Source organism: Monopterus albus, unplaced genomic scaffold (genome assembly GCF_001952655.1).
Source record: "Monopterus albus unplaced genomic scaffold, M_albus_1.0 scaffold2.1, whole genome shotgun sequence".
Lineage (NCBI taxonomy): Eukaryota > Metazoa > Chordata > Actinopteri > Synbranchiformes > Synbranchidae > Monopterus > Monopterus albus.
In genome coordinates this window covers 4,712,504-4,733,021 of record NW_018127882.1, presented here as the reverse complement: position 1 = coordinate 4,733,021, position 20,518 = coordinate 4,712,504, and the positions used below count along the sequence as shown (strand labels likewise).

Genomic DNA, 20,518 nt, shown 5'->3' with positions numbered 1-20,518 from the left:
GTAAGGTCATGTGGACTGAGGTTACTACAGTTACTAAAATTAAAAAAAAGGCTTAGGTTGAGGTTATTGAAACATTCTTTGGTGTGTCATTTTTAAAGATAGACCACTACTACTAACACTGCTGCTTTAGAGTCTATCCAGAGTAGATTGGCCACCCAGGGTTTTGGCTGTGGACATGCAAAGATAATAAAATAAACCAATTAGCATGGGACACAAATAAAAATGATGGTAATTGTAATTTAAAAGATGAATTTCTCTGAGGACCCTGCGCTGTGATCTTCTGCCCTCTGGAGCCTTTAAATGCCACATGGAGCAACACTTGAGGGATTAATACACCTGGTGTCTATTACCAATTAACCCAATGCCCTTCTTTACACTCTCCTCCCCTGGGTAATACTAAAGGCGAGACATGTTTATGTGATGTAAAGTGGACCTATGTCCATTGTTCCCTTTTTGTTTTACCTGTCCTGCCCCTTTAAGATTAGACATTTCTATCTAGGCGTGTTTCCTGCTGCCATTGACTAAAACCGAGAGCTGCCATCCTGCGGGAAAAGAGCCCATTAACAGCTTTACACGCTGGCGTCCATGCAGGCTGCGATGATTGTTTTTTTAAGTATTTTTGTCCACGAAGGTTAAATGACTGTCCAGCAGCATGGTCACGGTCTGATTTCTGTGGACACGGAGCAGCTCGCCTGTAACGTCACCATCATTTATGATTTATCGAGATGATATGAATGTCAGCCGGTCAATGTCCGCGCCCCTAATGCCACTGCCTCAGCCAGATTTTCTAGCTGCTACTTGGGAGACATCTGCCGCGAGCACCTGGATTCATTTCTAGTCATTTCCAACACTAAGTGGACGGTGAGAGATCCGAGATTGTCTGAGCAGCGTGAAAGCGTCAATGTGGGAATGACACGCTGCGGTACAGACGGGAAGCTGCAAATAACATGGATTAGAAAACACTGATGCGACTGCGACACTTTAAACGAAAGGACCATGCTTCACATTCGTCGCCCTGTGCTGAAATCTTTAATACTGCTGAGTAAGTCTTGTGTTTGTTTGCTTTTTTGCCAGTGCACTGTGTGTAACATTAACGCAACAGTAATTGTAAGCACATAGACGAGCAAGATCCCCTCCAGCCACATCGGCTTATTGTCTGAATTTCACAGTATAACACCTGACGTTAACCCAGAGAAGGACTGAGCTGAAAAGAGGACACCATGTCGGCGGTGATGATAACGCGAAAGGTGCGAAAATGGGAGAAGCTCCCGGGTAAAAACACCTTCTGCTGCGACGGACGAGTGATGATGGCCCGGCAGAAAGGAGTCTTCTACCTGACCCTGTTCCTCATCGTCGGGACCTGCGCCCTCTTCTTCGCCTTTGAGTGAGTCATGTCCTCATTCTGACTCCTAACCAGTGAACCATGGACTAAACCGTTTATGATTTCCTCCAAAGTATTCAGAAGTCACTCTGGTTCACGCCATGTTACTCTTATCCATTAGTTCATTTACACAAAATTCACTGAAAGATGTTGTAAGAATAGTCTTGAGCCAGTTTTTGAGAAAGTCAGTGTTCTTTGGTTTCAGAATGTTTTATAAGACAATGGCACACACTCAAAAAAAAAGACTCATAGATTGAGCAACATCATGTCAGTTTGTCTTTTTGTGCATCTGTTTTAGCCTTTTTGTTCACTTTTATTCAATTTGCATCTCTGCAGTCATTTTACACAAAGTTTCACTAGTTTTGGCTTTATTTTACGTTTTTCATACACATTTGTAGTTTTACATTTCCATCATTTGACATGTTTTTGTAGTCCTTTTGCTGCCATTGGGGTCTTCTCCGTCAGTTTTTAGTAATTTAGTGTCTCTTTTTAATGGTTTTTGTATTTTTTGTAGTAGAATAATTTTGAAGTTGTTCGCCTTTCTGTTGAAAAGTCAAACAGTCCATTCCCACAGTTCCCAGTTCTTCCTGGGCCCAGGTCCAGTAGGCTCGTTCAGTAATGCATGCATGGGTTCCGTCTGCCTTGGTGTGTATATTTTCCTGTTTCTATAGCTTCCAATAAATAAACCAAATGGACTGTTTGGACAAAACAGAATACTTGAAGGCATCAGCCTGGGCCCTGCGAGCTTGTGATGGACGCTTCACCATGTTTTTATACTCGTAGACCAAATGATAATCGTTTGAAAGTACTGCAGGGCTGCAACAGTTCTTTTCATTATTGATTGATCTGCCAATTGTTCTTTCAGTTAGTCTAATCATTTTGTCAGTGAAATGTCAGGACGTAGTGAAAAATACCCAATAGACAGTCATTTTCCTTAGCCCAAGCTGATGTATTGTATCTCACCCCAAAATGTTCAGTTTACTGTAATATATGACAAAGAAAAAGCATCAAAACTTTATATTTGAGAACCTTGAGCCAGCAAATATTTGGTATTTTTGCATTAAAAAGGACTTGGATGATTGATTGAAATAGTTGTTCCAGCTCCAGTTTATTGATGGACCACACTGAGGTGGTTAATGTCTAATAGCCTTAGCTGTCCAGGCTTGTCTCCGGTTTAGGAAGAGAGAGTCACTATTTTTGTTGCCTCAGCAGTTCTGTCTCAGTCCACTACTGCTGCTACGACCTGGTGGACCTATTAGCCCGGCAGACACTGTCGGTCAGCTGGGATGGAGGGTTCAGCCAGTCATTTAAAGCTCTGTACCGAGGATTGGTTTTGTTCTGAACAATCATCATGAAGCATCACTGCTTCTCATCTAGACTGCTACCCACTTTTTGTTGTTGTTCCCCATATTTCCTCTCTCTCCTCTCCTTCCTTGTCAGTTTTTAACCGACAAAATTGCAAGCACAGTGATTTAGCACAAATCTTGGACTGTAATGTGGTAACTTCTCTTGAATGTGGGGGTGTATGCCACTACCACGCCAAATGGATTTGGAGCATAGCAAAGGAGAGAAGTAGTTGCTCGTTCTTATTCCAGGCCCTTCCCATCTCTGTCTGCTCTGCACTTTAATGGCCCCCTGCTTCCCTTTGAGCCCGGCAGAAGGAGCTCTTGTCCGGCTCAGAGCACAGAGACCGATGACACTGCTCACACTGAACATCCAGAGCCCAGAGAAGGCATTTTGGTGACTAATGGCCCGAGGGTTATTAGCATGCTGTGTTCATATTACAGCAAAATATAATAATCTTTCTTGGGGGGGAAAAGATATTAAGGTTGGGATTGGGCTGAGACAACATGGGGCAATATTCAAACTCGTACTTACACAGCATGTTGATACGATCTGATTTAAACCCCTGACACACAAAAAGCCTCCTGAAAAAAGGCCCTGAGGTTTAATGCATTTGCAAATTGCCAATTTGCAGCTATGTTAAATAGAAGCATTTAAACATTAATGCCAGTATTTCTTGGTATTGTAGCATTTCCTCAGTTAGTATTAGTGTTGCTGCTAACAGTTAATTTAATAATGAATGAACACATATTTAAGCCAATGTATTGTTTGAGCAACAGTGTAGAGCTCAACGATATGTTTAGAGTCAAAGAAAAGCAGCACATCCTCACATTTGAGAAGAAGCAGGAAATGTTGTGTTTGTAGCCATGAGAGTGGTATAGCAATGTTGGTCAAGCCACCACCTTGGTCTACAAGTGTTGCATGGATTGGCATGAAGTTTGGTACAGACATTCATGTTCCTCTCAGAATTAATTATAATTACTTTGGTTATCCTCTGAGTTTTCAGCTGGTGCCATAGCCAGGTCAAAATGACTGATCAATACTAATTTATGACTGAGTACCTGTAAGACTAATGACATTCCCATCCACCTCGGTTGTTCTTTGTGCTAATTATCCAATATTTGCAAGATGTTGAGCAGGGTAAACATGCACCTGCTCAAGATGTTAATTATAAACTAGTAACTGATTTTTTTTTTTTTTCTCAATCAGTAAATCGACTAATTGTTACAGCTGTAGCTAGTGTGATTGATAATTCAATTCGTAAAAGGTTTGGCATCAATTAAACACTGTACTGCAGTCTACTGTGCACACAAAAGATGCATGACACTGCATCATTATCTAATTTTAAGAAACGAAGCTTGGTGTGTAGGCTCATTTTGTGCATTTTACATGCACTATTCTGTTGTCTTTGTAGTGCGGTGTCCTTGTTTTGCGGAGGATCGAGGTTGTGCTATGAGCTGCACTGATGGAGAACAGAAAGGGCAGTGTCTTGGTGTGCGCTGGCTCATATCCCCCACCCATCGAGCAGACGTCTCACTTTTACGACCAGCCATCAGTACCCCTTGCTGACAAAGCTCTGTGCTTTAATCGGTGCTAAACTGCAGAAATAAATGGATGAATATGCAAATAGACTCATGAGGAACAAGTTAAATATTCACTGAAGAGGAAGGTCCAGCCCCCCCCCCCTTCCCGTTATAGGTGGAAGCAATTTTAGGAGTGTGTGTGTGTCCTTATTCTGTTGGTTTTGTACCCATCTAGTATCCACTTACCATTTTTTTAAATGGCATTTTACACACTGATATTACATTGGGTTACTACAGGCTTTGAAAGGTGCTGTGTAAAAGGCTCTGGTAGTCATCTACCTCCTGTAAATATCCACAGGAGGCTTCCTCACAGTTGCATGTTCACTAGTTTGGTTCTCATTTGTGTCTGTGCATGCACATGCATGCTTACTGTATGTTCACATGGATAGCCACCTATGGTGCTTGGAAGAAGGAACATGAAACTGGAACACAAGGGGCAGTGTGTCATCTGTTTGTCCACCCCAGGACCCTGAGCTACAAGGCCAGGGAAGCGTATGTACATGTAGTGAGACTGATTGTTTCTGGCTGTGTGTTTGCACTCTGTCTACATGCTACAAGGTGCACATAGTTTCAAGCGCCTGTAGTCATCCTGATAATATGTAAATGTGTAACAAAGGAGCAATAAAGTGAAGGGCTGAGCCTGCAGAGCAAGTGGCAGCAGAGGAGATCTTGTAACCAACCTCTGAGCCTCCCTCAGCATCTAACCCCCCTATCCATCTCCCCATTAGCCAACTACAAAAGCGGCTGCCTGCCCAGGCTGAATGAGCAATAACATGATTTATGCTCTATTCGGGGTACATACTCATTTTATAGCAACAGTGGTCTATAGGCTTCGTTCTCTGGAAGCTTCCCTGGCAAGAGGAGAGTTCTGCTTTATTTGGAGGATAAAGTAACTTTTTTTCCTCAGTTTATCACCATGTGTTTAGTCTTAAGTAGATGCTCTTCTAGAGGAAGTGTATAGAGACAGTTTCCTCTAATCATGCTAAAAATCACATTGTCTTTCATGTGGGTCAAATTAAGTCATTGGGTTTATCACTATTATACATAGTTTTCTATTATGAAACATCTCTGATCAATCTCAGAAAAAGGTCCATGACCCTGGTTTAAAAGTTTCATCTCTCATAAATTTTGCATATCAAGGAACACTGATTTAAAACCAGCAACACGTTGTACCCTTCAGAAAAATCTAAATGATGTTTCTGGCTAGCTATTTGTAGACCAGTATTACCAGTGCATTTATATTGTGGCGCTATGCATTCAGTTGTTTGGAAAGAAAAAAAAAATGCATGTTGATTTTTGTAATCCAGATGGTTAGAAGACTGAATTCTGCAGATTCCTTCAGAAAAGCAACGTGGTCAGTTAAACAAACTTCTGGATGTTCATTGGACATTTAGTTTTTGGCTCTGTGACTTGAATGTAATGGTAAAACACTAGAGGCACAAAGTGGAGAAGCATGATCCCATCTGTGGAAAAGGGCAAAAGAAGTATGAAGCCTCTGTCTAATGTGGATATTTATCATGTTGGGTAATGGAGAGAGTTTCTGTCTGTATGTGGAAAAGGAGAGAGGGCAAGTACAGTTTGTAAGCTTTTTATTTATTTATTTATTTATTTTCTCAGCAGTGCCCTAAAGCGGGCAGTCTCCAGATGTTTGTGTGACAGAGGCCTGTTAGTGAGGCTCACTGTAGGTCTTCCTGCACAACAATCACATAGTTTATTTGTAGCATGATTCATGCAGGTCTGCAGCGTCTTACAATTGTTAAATATTAAAGGACTGGCTCGAAATGTTCCACAGAGGTAAAACCTCATGAGTCAGTCGCCAGGCCATGACATGGTGACCTGGTCATCCTGAGTTTTATTGCTGAGAAGTTAGTGATTTAATTTAGTGGTATCCCAACTTTAGAGGCTTCTCATGTCTTGCCGAGTTAAAACTGAATCAGTCTGCTGTAGACACGCCCTAATGGATCTAATACCCACCCACTTGTACACACACAGCAAAGTCGGTGTCACACTTTCAGTGGCTTCTCTTATATTATACTGTATAATTACTTTATGTGATTATTGTTCTTATGCAACATGTATTTCAAGCTGGGGGCTGGGTTAACACCTGTTTGGCTTTTTGAGATGGAGAGTGTTAAAAGAAGCCAAAGGGCTCACATTTGATTCAGATGTGGTGGTCTTCCTTCTGGATGTGTTGGCATCTAAAGCTAATGTGTTTGTTTTTGGTATCATTATTGACCTGGTATGGTCATGATGTTAATTTGGGAGTGATTTGAGCTTTGTGTCACATCAGCAGTAACCAGAGCATTCTGCTGGTCTGAGCTTTGGACTAGACGCTGTATTTTGTAGTTTGCTGCAATCAGGCATTTATAGTTTGCAGTTACTAGGAAACAGAATGTAATGAGAGGGGCAAAGAGCTGTTATGGAGTCAGTTTGAGTCTCGGTAAACCCTCTAGAGGATTGAAAAGAAATTAGGTAGAGTAGCTTTAATCTGCACCACGTACACAGCAACCAGCGGACCTGACTGGCACCTTCAGCTTCGCCATAAAGAGGCGAGAGTCGTATTGAAAGCAAATGCATATAGTTCCCGTCATTTCTAAACTATTCTTTTACCATGTAAATAGAATTGTAATTTTTGTCTTGTCAGGGTGGAAGTATTCCCGTTTTACAGCAGTTGAATTTACAGTGCAGATTGCATCATATTTTAGCCTTTTAAGATGCAGTTACCAGTAACTGTAGTTGTCAAATAAAATGAATAGACTGAGTACAAATGTTAAGACCCTCAAGGTAAAGCAAGTACTGTACCTCAGTGAAGTGCGTGATTAGATGCATTTAAATACTTGCCACCAGTGTTGCTGGTTGAACAGAGAGGGAGAAAGTTAAGGGAGCGAGGGTGTGCATGTGAGTATCAGTTGGTGGTCTGATTGATCACCTCGCTGATGAAAACATTTTCCTCTCATGGACACGGGGCCCGACTGAGTCCAGTTTTTCTGCTGCCTCTGTAGTGACTGATGAACACACAGCGTCACTGTGACAGCACCGCCCTGCCCCACAACAGCACAGGAAACGGTCACATCCAGGAAGGATGTGGAGGCTTGATGGGAAGAGATGATAGAGTGCGCCTCCAATACCTACCAGTCATCATTACGGGAATTGCGCTTCATCGACAGACTGCTCCCCTCAGTCCAAATCCACTGGCTGCTCTCTGCTGTCTCTGCACTGACAAATGGGGCAAACACGCCTAACAGGCCTGCTCCAGTGGAAATTTCTATTGATTTGATCTCTGCTCCTGCTTTCCATTAGCGTGGGGGGAAAAAAAAAAGGCATTGCAGGGAAACTGCTCAGACTAGTCCAGCAGGTGTGTTGTTGTCTAGCCAGCGCTCAGGTATGCTGATGTTCCTGGTTCATCCACTGTACACAGTGTGACTGAACAGATGGACTTTGCTCTCTGCCATGTTGTGCTGACTGGCGGTTGTTTAGTTCACTATATCCCTTTTATTTTAAACTTCCTGCTGTGCGTGGGAGGACTGATGAAATGCCATTCAGTCAAGACACAAAATTTAGTTTGCTCTGTAGCAGATGGCAAGAAATCCCAAAAGATATACTGTTGAAAGTTCTATAAAACAGAGTAAAGTAGCAAACCTCAGTTTTTAAAAACTGGCAGATATTTAACATTTTTGCATGATTAAGGTTGATAAATGATCATTTCTAAAAGGAAAGTCAGATTTATTTTAATATTGATTAACAACTTGACTTATTTTGACCTTTAATTATGAAATGTCAGTGTATTGACACATCATTTTGTTGTTGGTTCTATAATCCCCCACGCTGGATTTGAAATAAAACAGCTATAACCATAAAGTGCTAAAATCCAAACCACAAGGAATCACATATTAATAGTAATAAAAATGTCATCACACAGTAGTGCTAGAGTAATGGTTTAATCATTTGGTTTGTATAATGGAAGGAGCTGCAGCCCTCAGATGTTTGGGATTTTTGCTTGGGAAAAATTAGTTGATTTATCAAAATAACTGCAGAGGCACTAATTTTAACAAATTACTTCAGATGTTGTATGTAAAACAAATTACTTCAGCAAACAAGAATTTGTATATACAATGTAGTTTGTAAATGTTTACTTCGACATCGGGTTTCAGTTGCCCACTGAACCATTTCCATATGAGTGTGTGTGTGTGTCAGCTGTGTGGGAGCGTTGTGCATGACATGCAATACAAATGTTAGTCTTGTACAAGATGTGGAACAATAGCCTTGTCATCCTGTAGTGCAACATTAGTGTTATGAAAATATGAGCCCAACCACATGGGAGGGAGATGAGGAAGCACAGTTGGTAACTCCACCCAGAAGCCTTTGGTGCTCTGTTCTGTTGCAGCACGTTGCTCTGCAGCTTGCATCTGTTATCGCACTGAGCAGCAGGTCTTTTTTGGAGCAGCCCTGCTGGCTCTCATATCAAGGGCCTGGCAAACAGAAATAGGCTAATGTTTCTCCACTCTCCAGAAGGTGAGGGGAATGTGTCGTGACGTTGTTTATTCACGGCCATGACTTCGGCACAGACCAGAGAAAGGACAGCTTTCACAGTTTGTGACCTAATGCCCAGAGCACCAATTCAGAATATGCACATTGTCGTGTCGTCTTTGCACGTGCTCTTTTTGAGAAGGCTCTTCTCTTTCTGTTCAGGATATTGTCTCTGCACCTTTACACTATAAGGCCAAAAAGAATAAAAACTGGCTTGACAGCTGATCACTAAATGAAGAAAGTGATCCCCTCTTCACCTTCCTAGAATAAACTTAACCCACATTTTTACCTAATCCTTTTTTCTTCTACAGATGTCCGTACTTGGCTGTCCATCTGTCTCCCGCCATCCCTGTTTTCGCTGTCCTGCTCTTCCTCTTCGTCATAGCTATGTTGCTGAGGACCAGCTTCAGTGACCCAGGGGTGCTGCCACGGGCCCTTCCAGAGGAAGCTATGTTCATCGAGATGGAAATTGGTGAGTTACATGAGTGGTTTACAGAAAAAGACAATGCCTTTATTATCATTGGACTTTTAAAGCTATCCATCCATCTATTATCTGTAACGATTATCCTAACGGGGGGCATAGCCAATCCCAGCTGACATTGGGCAAGAGGCGGAGTCCAATCTGGACAGGTCGCCAGTCTATCACAGGGCTGACATGTAGATAAATGACCCACATGCACACTTCTAGAAGCAATTTAGAGTTGCCAGTCAACCTAAGCTGCATGTCTTTGGACTGTGGGAGGAAGTCAGAGAAACACGCAGACAGAGGGTGAGCATGCAAACTCCACACAGAAAGGCCCCGGCTCAGCCCGGGCTCCAATTTGGAACCTTTGCTGTGAGGCAGCAGTACTAACCACTGCACTTTTGTGCCGCCCGACTTTTAAACTATTATTTTCTTAACCATCTGAGCTCTTGACTCTTCACTGTTCCCATTAAAACTTGGCTTCAAATCTATATAATATGAAATATTCATAACTGAATCTGCCCAAAGTAAAAAAAAAATCTTTAGGTATATCTGTCAGTAGTTTTCCCCGTCATCTTTATCAAGCAAAAACAAAATATAAATACTGAGCAATAACTAAAATAAGGAAACCAGGCCAACGTTGTAGCAAAACAAAAGTAAATACAAATGTTAAGAGCAAAGTAAATATAATAAATATCACTTTATGGTTTTTCACTTTTATTGTTTATATTTGATACAAAGTTGAGGCTCAAAACGTTTGTACAAAGTCAACAAGAAAGAAATTACAAGAGGCGTGTTTGAGTATGTGAATGTGATATTTACCCAGTAAAATGACAAAGATCCAACCAATGACCGAGACGTGTTGTTTCTCGGTTTAAGCAAACTGAAAATATGATATTCCTGATATCTGCCCGCTTACATCAGATGGAACATTTCAAAAATGATGAACACTTCATGAAATCCTGTGTTTTAACTGGAATTTGAAGCGTACGGTGGTGAATCAGAAGAAGGCGTGTTGAGCAGCATTTGTAGAGGGTATAAAGACAGATCTGCTAGTATAAAGAGTAAAGCCACCCCCATGTATTCATGCACCTTTCACTGATAAAGCAAGATCCGGTGCAGATTTATCCAGCAGTGAAGTGACATGTGGTCTGGTGTGACAGTTGTGTACCTGTCCTTGAAGTGTGCAATGCTATTGTTCAGTCAGTACTGATAATGCCACTAGGCCCAAACACCTTATCTACACGCATTCAAATGTTAAGTCAACAGGACGGTTTACACGCATTCAAATGTTAAGTCAACAGGATGGTTTATTATTACAGCTTGTGCTGTTTTATCATCATCAAGGTTGTTGTAGTGTATAAATCTCTTAGTCGCTGTATAAAATGACATCCACAGATGTGCACTGCAAGTTGGATGAAAGAAGCTCAAGTGAAAGTATTTCAGAGCCATAAATACGGCAGTGTATAAGGGTAGTGAAGCAGGGAACAGGTTTGTTCCTGACTGTCGCTAAAGGTTGAGCGTGTTCACTGTAACATGAACTCATTACACTGACTGTTTGTCTCATTTTACAAAACAAACTTTCTGCTGTATAATAATGACTTAAAATCCTTTCCAAAGATAAAAGGTCCTTGTTGGCTTCACCAACAGGGCACTTCTGTATTTTTCATGTCCGTTGCCTGGGCTGTCCAGACTCTCTCTCTCTATCTGGAGGGATAAGTCATTCTCTAATGCATCTTTGTGCCCCTCCCTCCCTGTCTGCCAGCGTGGCTGTTCGCTCTTTGTCTCTGTGAAAGATTCACAATGTCCATCAGCCTCCACCCAGTCTCTCTCACTCCACACATCAGCCACGGGTGGAGACCAGTCTTTGTTCGCAACAGGAGGGCTGTAAAAGCAAGGCTGAGGCACTCGGCCCTCAGAACGGTTTAGCTGGTGGCCATCACTTCTCTCATCATGACTGTGACTCATACCGCTTGGTGGTCAAACTCGTTTTGGCTGTGACATGACGTTTATATGATATCACACTGAGAATAATGTATGTCAGAACTAGTGATTATCTCGTTAGCAGTAAAGCCACCATTCAGTCCCACCGCAAGGTGACGTCAGATATACTAGTTTTAACACATTTATATAAAACAAAGAGAAAAAAAAATCCACCAAATGCCATAAAGCGACAACAAAACAAGGCATGTGACGGCAGCTATTCTGGATTTCAGTGTGTTTCAATCTTGGCACTCTTTGGGATGCAGAAATGTAACATGTTAAACTTTCTCACTCTTCAGCAGCTTTTGTTTTTCACACATCCATTTACTGTTTGTATGGCTAAAACACAACAAAGTCGCAAATCCCAAAAGGGAAGCTGCGGAGAATGAGAAAATGTTCGGAGAACAATAAACGACTGACGGTTTTAGAGGTTTTGTTTGGTCCAGCAAGTTACTACACAAATGATATCCACACAGACAGTGTTGGGTTCAAGCAGTATGACACAAAGTCTTTTAATGTATTTATTTGTAGGGGAATTAGTCAAATCTATAGCGTTAACATTTATAAGCTACAGTGCATCTTCAGTTAATGGCACAAGCCATAGTCGGACCCTTTACCAACAAAATTTAAAATGCAGGATCTGAACTTGCTCTCGTTCCCAAATAATAATAATAAAAAAGGCAAATGTATTATTTTTTTTTATACCAGTTAAGCTAGATATACTGGACTGTGTTAATTCATGAGCTTTAGAGGTGCAGGTAAACAGATTTTATTACAGTTGGACATCCAGGCTAGCGGTTTCCCCTTGCTGCCGGGTTTTATACAAAGCTGTAGCACATGACAGAATATGCACTGCAGTAGCCTAAATGAAACACTTATTTTAACAGCTTCCATCCTCTTCAAGTCCCTGTACAGTGTCTTTTTAATGTGTTAGATATCTGCTTGCTGTTATGAGTGTGGGCGTGCTAACACGCGCAGCCAGGTATGGATGTCGGATCTCATTCTGATGCTGAGGCAGGCGTGAGGATGAAGCCACTGCAGCTTTGATGCTCTGTCCCCTCAGCCTATTAGCGACTAGTCTTGGGGGGGGGGGGGCGGCTAATACGAGGAGAGGCATCCTCTTGGACTTGGCTTTCATCATCTGTGAGTGATGACTCATTAATTTATTCTCTGAGTTTATACTGGAACCCACTAAACCTATGTTGTTTAGATTCATAATGCAGAGTGTTTAGTGCTGTCAGATAAATTAAATGTTACAACCTTTATATCTGTAGATATTTATGGAGATGTTCTGTAGGAAAGGCGCTATATAAATAAAGTTTAATTATGGATGGCTCTGACACAAGCTTGTAAAATGCTAATTTCACTATGATTTAATTATGCAAAAACGGTTTAGGTTTAACAGATAACGGTTACTGAGAGCTTTATACTAATGGTAAATATTCAATTTAATTAATGTATGATCTCTAAACCCTTTCTGTGCCCAGATGATTTAATTCATTGAGCCTTTTTTTATCTTAATGTATCCCCAGAAAGTCAAACGAGCATGCTTGCTCTCTTCCATTAACTCCTCGTTCACACCAGCCCAGTGCAGCATGTTAATTGTAGATTTTTTAAATCTATTTATTTATTTATTTATCCTAACGGTTACTCTCCTGAGACAGTCTCCAGCCAGCAACCCTCAGGTCATTAGCCAGCCTCTCTCAGCTCCTGCAGTGCAACATAATCAGACAAATCCGAATTGCTGCGAAAATGTATGAGAATTTCTTTTGGTGGGAGACTGCTCTGCAGAGACGGGACCGTGTCATGTAAAAGGTTTGGACAGTTGGTTGATACCCACACAGTAAATCCCCATTAACCATTGTTCTTACAGTACCACTGATGTTCAGTCAACAGTTTTTCTTGTTCTTGTCACCCGAGTCTCATACCGCATCTCTCACAATCTGATTAACAAATATATAGCAGGTGAACAGAGTACTGAGCCACTGTACAGACTAATATAATACACTGCCATAGCACAGCAAGAAACTGACAATGTGATTTTTCTTTCCACAGAGGCTGCCAATGGGAATGTCCCCACCGGGCAGCGCGCCCCACCTCGAATTCGCAACGTTCAGATCAACAATCAGATCGTCAAGCTTAAGTACTGCTACACCTGCAAGATCTTCCGACCACCTCGGGCATCTCACTGCAGCATCTGTGATAACTGTGTCGGTAAGAAACTGCTTCTCATCTACCATCAGGAATCGTTGTCCAAACAAAGGCTTAGTCCAGTTATTCAGAAATAGAAAAGTGTGTGGAGGGGGGGGGAATATGTGACGATTATTACTGAAGCTTTGATGTCAAATGTATATCTTCACAATTTTGTCACAATAATTAAATGAAGTAATATTCAGAGCTTTATAACTAAGATGTTGGACTAAGCAGATGTGGTGCAGAAGATCTAGAAAATGAACGGACCAAAAAAAAACTTCATAGGGAGTGTTTGTGAATTTTAAAATCTGTGATTTATGTGTATGCAGCCATGTCTGTCAGCCCTGCAGAATAATGGCGGCTGATGATTGATTGAGGAATGTGGCTGAGGGCAGCGTGGACTCCTAGGCCATATGAGAGGAGACAGTGGTGGCTCAGTGAGGGAAGAGGTGCTCAGTCACTATGAACACTGGTTCATCTGTGACCACCTGCCTCAGAAACACACACACAGTCCAAACATGACACACAGCAGGCCTCAGTCCCTCTTTAACTGGATTCTTAGCTTTTCATTCTCAACTTAACTTGTGAAAGTCTCTCGCAGAATATGCAGCCAGACCATGTCACATATTGCACTTGGGGACTTTTGTGGTCAATATACTATGAGATGTTGGATGTACAGTGAAGTTGGTGAGTATTTGGACAGATTAGCTCTAATTTGACGTCATTAACAGCACAGGGGACGCTCTACTGTGCTGGGAGGACAACACGACGACGCTACAGCCATGCTAGCGGCTGTGTGAGGCTGTGCCAACAGTCGCTGATTAGCAGCCGGCAAGAAAGTACGATTGAGGCTGATGGGAATCTCATTACTGTAGCAGGTTTTTGGTCACAAGCAAAATACTTTACAAAAACAACTTTTGATCTAATGGTTGCGCTAGAAGCAAATTTAATACTGAGGGAGTCAACTTAATCCGTTAGTTCAGCCATTTCTCTCAGAACCATAAAGATAAAATGATCTGTTTGTTTTGATCTTATACCTACAAGCTGCTTCGTGTCTCATGTTTATGCTTGTTTGCTGTGGTGAAACTCCATCCGGTGGAGTGTCTGCTGCAGAGAAATGTGTGAAGCATGATGTTTACCTTTTTTGACTCTGCCCTGTTTTCATTTGGCTCTCCTCCAAATGATAGAAGAGGAAGTCGTCGTTATATTTAGACTGTGTGTGTTTACAGAGGCTGATGCACAAAACAGCTTTGACTTCAGCTGATACTGGTTTATTTTTAAAATTAGTTTGATTCCTAAAAACATCTGTTTTGTAAAGAAGTTGGTGTGTGTGGACTCTTGACCGGTGACATTTCCTCTTTTTCAGACCGTTTTGATCACCACTGTCCATGGGTGGGCAACTGTGTGGGCAAGAGGAACTACCGATACTTCTACCTGTTCACCCTGTCCCTCTCCATGCTCACCATTTATATCTTCACTTTTGACATCGTCCACATGGTCATGCGTGAGTTTCTACTTTTTTTAATCAGAAGGGACACGCAGGCGTATTATGCATGTACGTAAGGCTGCAAAATGTAGAAAAACAGGAAGGACAACCTTTCACATGCAGTAGCTCACAAGCATTTTCCTGTGTATTTGCAAATACATGCACATGTGCTGAAACTATGACCTAACTCAGACCACAGTTTGTCTGAAGTGTGACCTGACATGTAACAGCACCTGACAGCCTGACATGATTCCTCTTTTATTCTCATCCTCCTGCTTCCTTGTTCTGTTTCCTCTTTGTTGGGTAGGAGTGTTTCTAGTCATAATTAGCTCCGGGCTTGTTATCTTAATACTTTGTATTGTGTTTTCAGTGGAGTTGAGCACACTGAAGGAAACACCTGGAACATATCCTTTTAATCTGGGATCATAACATATCTGATAAACAGCTGCTTCTATAGAAGAGAAAAGAAAAACATTAACACATCTCATCTATAGCGTGCATGTCAGGCCTGGGACATAGTGTAGCTACAGTAAGTAGTAGTGTTACTGTTCACCACCAGCACATGGACTCTGTGGAAGCCAGTCTGAATGCTGTCAGAGTTTAGACCACCACTGGCAGCTCTGTCCTGTTCTTTATTGAATTTGGGGAATAGCAACACCAGCCAGGGTTAACCTGGGATGGTGTTACATATGCCTGAAACAAAGGTTTGTCTTCTTTCTAATATTCTTTAAGTAAAAACATGCACGTGTCAGTTATGGCCTGGAATAATAAAAAAGGGTAAATCCCTCCTGTCCTGTACTCTTCTTTAGACCAGTTCTTCCACTGACCATCACTGAATTTATCATGTTGTGTAACTATCTGCCATTTTGCTATCACCTGCTGTCCACTGTTTAATCATCGGCCGTGCATCAGACACAAAACATCTGTTGCTGTGTTCTTAACTCGAGTTCACTGTGCTGGAGGTGTTGGTGTGCTTCTTCACCCTGTGGTCCGTGGTGGGACTGACCGGCTTCCACACTTACCTGATCTCTCTCAACCAGACCACCAATGAGGACGTAAGTGCATCTTAATGCATGTTCCTTTAAACATGGCTGTGAGGCACAGTGCTGCACTTTGCATCTGGTTTGTTTTAGGTTTCACAAGGTCTTTATGCAACTGAACCTTGACTCATGAACACATGGACTAACAGCATTAACTAATTCTTTGGTTTTATTTGTGGCATTATTATCATAGTACTTTATTCCAAAATGATGATCTGTTGTACTGCCCACATATAAAACTTGATTATGAGTATTAAGGCTTCAAGTGGACTTAATGGTCCATGTTGAGTTCTCAGCACAAATAAAATGTACCTCCATATTCTGCACTTGTCATTTACATGAACATAATGAGGCACATAATGGTGACGAGGTACAGTTTTCAGAAGACGTCTATTAATATTGGATCAGGCTGCTTGGCTTCATGTGGCTGGAAAGATAAACACACGTTGCCGGGGTTTAAACACTACAATTTCTAAGACCACAGAGCAGTTTCCTTGACAACGGTGGCGCCTCGTTCAGGGACAAGGACAGAGCGCTAGTAAACTGTAGCTTATTAAACCAAGCTATATTATTTGTTATTATATTGTACACTAAAGCAAAGACAAATTGTTGTGAACTCGATAAAGGAAACAGACTGGAATAAACCGAGGTCTTAACTGAAGCTACAAGCTTTATTTATAGCTGCAGCGAGAACAAAGGCAGACTGCAGGTCACATTTAGACTTATTTCTAGTCGGACCACATGGACAGTTTGACTAATGTTTTTGCCTATACTTTAAAAAAAAAATGAATCCACTCTATTTTTATCCAGTTCAGCCACAAAGAGAGCAGAAGCGTCTTTACAAGGGAGACGTGGCCAATCCAGCAGGAGCAGTTTTATTCTGCTCAGTCTGAGCCATATGACAAATTGGCTGGTAAATATGTTGATTGCTAAAAGCAGCAGTTGGACTCTTCTGTGCTCACTAGCAGCCCAAGATAATTTGATCACCTACGAATATTAGGAATCGTAGCTATTCTTAATTAAAACTGATGACAGAATTGAGCTGAAACAAGAACAGTGCAGCTGGTTCCTAGTCCTCAATGTGTCTGCTACACGTAGAAGCAGCTTCTGATGCTAAATGAGGGAAAAAAGTATCGATTGCTTGGGTGCATTAGCGGTGAGTCATTATTTATCGTGGACACACCTTCACGCTGATGTAGAGCAGAGGATGGGTGGTGGTGATGCAGGTGGATGAATCCACAGAGGGAGTAATTTAAGTTGTCTGTGTATACTAATGTCAACAGTGTGTGTACTTTATCGGAGGCTTTGTTAACCCAGATCTGACTGACGAGAGACGGCAGCAGTGTTGGAGATGGTGGGAGGTTCTAGATGGCTGGAAGCAAGGGAGCGTACTCGTACTTTGTTTGTAATGATTAATTTATAAGTCTCCTTTTTTCTTTCCTGTGGGATGCATGGCCTCGTTTTTTCAGTAATCGGTAATGAAACTGTGCACCTACAGTGTAATATTGTTCCGGGGGTTGAAACAATGGCTGTCAGCACAGCCGTTTCAATATCTATGATGGCTCTAATAATAGATGCATCGATACCTGCAGGGGCTTGGCCTGCTGCCAGAACTACTGCTGTGTTAGAGAGGAGGGGGGGGTGAGACCTGGTGAGAGAGAGAGGGGGGGGTGTTACAGGGAAGGGAGGGGAAAAACAAGAGAAGTCACCCTGCATGTTGTAGCTGCTCTGGTCCCCCTGGATGACACATGGTCTGTCAGCTGTCTCCACAACACACAATGAGTAGCTATGCAGCACCGAGGCACCTTATGAGCAAACTGTTGACCTACATTTGTAGCACTTGTAATAAAGCAGTTTTCTCTAACTTGCAGGGGAGTTGGTCAGTACAAAATCATGCTGTGAAAATAGGTCGGATACTGTATGTACTTTTAACAGTTCTCTTCTTGTGCATCATTTTTCAGTTAAATATTATTGAACCCGTGTTTTTAGCTGGTTACCCTTAAAACAGCAATTAAAAATTATGATGAATAACTGGTAGATTTATTTTCTGTGTGTGTGTGTGTGTGTGTGTGTGTGTGTGTGTGTGTGTGTATATATACACACGTGCGTGCTTCTTTGTATGATTTCTTCACTGAGCTACTGAAGTGGATTTGCTCTGTAGTTGAGCTGCTTGTTGACATCCAGCAGCACATCTGAGTTCCCATTAAACTAGAAATCATTAAATCCCTGACGAGATCCTTTTAGTAGGTCAAACCCAAGCCTTTGGGAATAACATCTAAAAATGGAGCTATGCTTTTGAATACAATATAAGCACAGGGAAAATCTTTCTGAAAAGAGAACGGAGTGAGGTTGTAAGTTAGGATGTGTTTAGGGTGCTGGTTTGGTGATGCATGTTGTGTACTGTACATTTTGTCCTGCTCAGATTAAAGGATCCTGGTCAGGAAAGAACAGAGTCCAGAACCCATACAGCCACAAGAACATCATCAAAAATTGCTGTGAGGTGCTCTGTGGGCCGACATACCCGAGGTAACGTTGTCAGATCAAGAAATCTTGAAGTAAACAGCTTTGCTCATAGCAGGAAGAAGAGACATGCTGCATAGTTTCCCTCAGGGCTGGTCGATTGATTTTTGTATTGAATGCCTGTTTTGAACCTGAATCATACATCTTCCTTGGTTTATTTATCTTAAGTTATATCTTTTGCTTTCTTTCAGATGCTCCTTTAATCAGTTTTGTATCAGTGCCTGATGGATTAGATCTAAATCTTTGTCTCATTCTGGTAAAATCACGAGCAACATGCAGTTAGTGACTGTTTGCCTTGTCTCACTTTGCAGCGTCTTGGACAGAAGAGGACTGATGCAGGAGGATTCGACTGTTTCTGCAGCATCTGCTGCACCCTCCTCCTCCTCCAGCATCAGCAACGCCGTGCCACAAACCACGGTGAGCGCACACACATGCAGTACACTCCCCTTTCACACACTTCTGGGTCTGGCTTGAAAGTGGACAGAGGCTGCAAAGTACAGGATAGTGAAAGGAGGAATTAAACAAATTACAGAGAGAAGAAAGCAGGTGTGTTTGAGATGAAGTGTGCTCTAAGTGGAAAACACTTTTCTTTTCAGTGTCATTGATTGTGGCTCTTTACATGGCCGCCATGATGTATGTGTCCATTTAATAAAGGAAAATCCCACTGAGGTCAAGAACCTCTTACAAGAGAATCCTGGCAAGATAGCAACATAACAAGTTGGACAATATAAAAAAAATCTGCACACATAAAATACAAAAATCATAGAGCGGTATAAGTCCAAATTAAAAATATAATCTAAAAAATTAGAAGGAAGAAAAAGATTCTGCACAAGTGCGCTTGTTTTCGAGTGATACCAATTTGTTTCTTGTCTTTGAGATCTGACACTGTAGTTGGAAGATGAGCAGCGTGAAATTAATTCAGACACACAGAGGCAGTCTCTTCAAAACGGCTTTATAAATAAAAATGTACCAATGACTCAGTGTGTGTAGAGAGGGAGAGAGAGAGAGAGAGACCCCACCCACTTTGACTACTGGGTACTGAGTATTTATGATTGAATCTATCCCTGTTCATTGCTGGGTTGTTTGATATCTTAATACTTGTCCTAATAGTACAGTAAATATACAAACTTGATCCCTCCTTCCTCGCTGTGGCACAGATCAGCTGACAGAATCATGCTGGCTTTTAAATAATTCAGTCGTATACAGGACTTTTGTTTTTGTGCGTCTTGCAGAGCCTGACTTGATTTGGTTAATTTAGTCACTGTTTCTTCAACCTGGGCTGGAACGTGAAACACTTGAGTTGATGCTTTTCATCACTACTTGTCTTAAACTGGTCTGATAAGCTCTCTGAATTCCTTTTTGTGTTTCACACAACATCACAGATTTAGGGAGTGGCCAGTAATAATACACTAGTTATTTGTTTGTGAAAAGATTCAGCTGGAGTTCAGTGTACTGTCAGTGGTTATTGCTGCATCTGCACCTTTTCAGAATGTTGTCCTGCGCCTACAGAAAACCACAGCTCCTCTCATCCCCAATGAGCACACACCTGATGATGCCAAGCCGAGCATTGCTGCCTCAGCAGAGAAGAGCCCCTCCCCCAGAGAGGAGCACCCACCTGCTCCCAAGGTTCCTCCCTTGGCTTCACCCGAAACTGATGTAGAGGATAAGACCCATTAGCTGCATAAAGAGGAGGCCGTCATCATAGCCCCAGCATCCTGCCTGGTCAGGGACTGAAACATTAATATTAAATGTCTAATTCCTGTGCTGGTGACTCGGTTATTCTCAGACTCCGACATTCAACCAGTTTCTGCTGCAGCTCCTCTGTGTTCCCCTCCTCACCGGTGGCTGCAGAGCTGTTTGCCTGACTCTGACTCCTATACGAGCGGGAAGAGTTTCACAGAAAGTCAGCAGCTTCCTCTGAGTCCTGAACACTGCATGGAAAAGACACGCAGGGGGAGAAGCTGCTGCACGAACATCAGAGGAAAAAAAACAAAAAAA

At 41.9% G+C, this 20,518-nt stretch overlaps 1 protein-coding gene across 1 annotated transcript; it reads left to right on the top strand.

The window, feature by feature from the left end:
• Window positions 1–320: 320 nt before the first annotated feature.
• Window positions 321–20,518, top strand: zdhhc9 (zDHHC palmitoyltransferase 9). Its single transcript, XM_020591347.1, has 10 exons — window positions 321–1,042; window positions 1,170–1,384; window positions 9,147–9,307; window positions 13,337–13,495; window positions 14,841–15,035; window positions 15,331–15,364; window positions 15,913–16,015; window positions 18,423–18,526; window positions 18,832–18,937; window positions 20,009–20,518. The coding sequence occupies exons 2-10, from the start codon at window positions 1,221–1,223 to the stop codon at window positions 20,195–20,197; spliced, it is 1,215 nt and encodes a 404-aa protein (XP_020447003.1). The 5' UTR covers window positions 321–1,042; window positions 1,170–1,220; the 3' UTR covers window positions 20,198–20,518.

What these genes read in the sequence shown, in the direction of transcription:
- zdhhc9 (XM_020591347.1), top strand. Translation starts at nt 1,221, where the DNA reads ATGTCGGCGGTGATGATAACGCGAAAGGTGCGAAAATGGGAGAAGCTC. An exon ending in GCCCTCTTCTTCGCCTTTGA is followed by an intron (nt 1,385 to 9,146) that starts GTGAGTCATGTC and finishes TTTCTTCTACAG; the next exon opens with ATGTCCGTACTTGGCTGTCC. An exon ending in GTTCATCGAGATGGAAATTG is followed by an intron (nt 9,308 to 13,336) that starts GTGAGTTACATG and finishes TTCTTTCCACAG; the next exon opens with AGGCTGCCAATGGGAATGTC.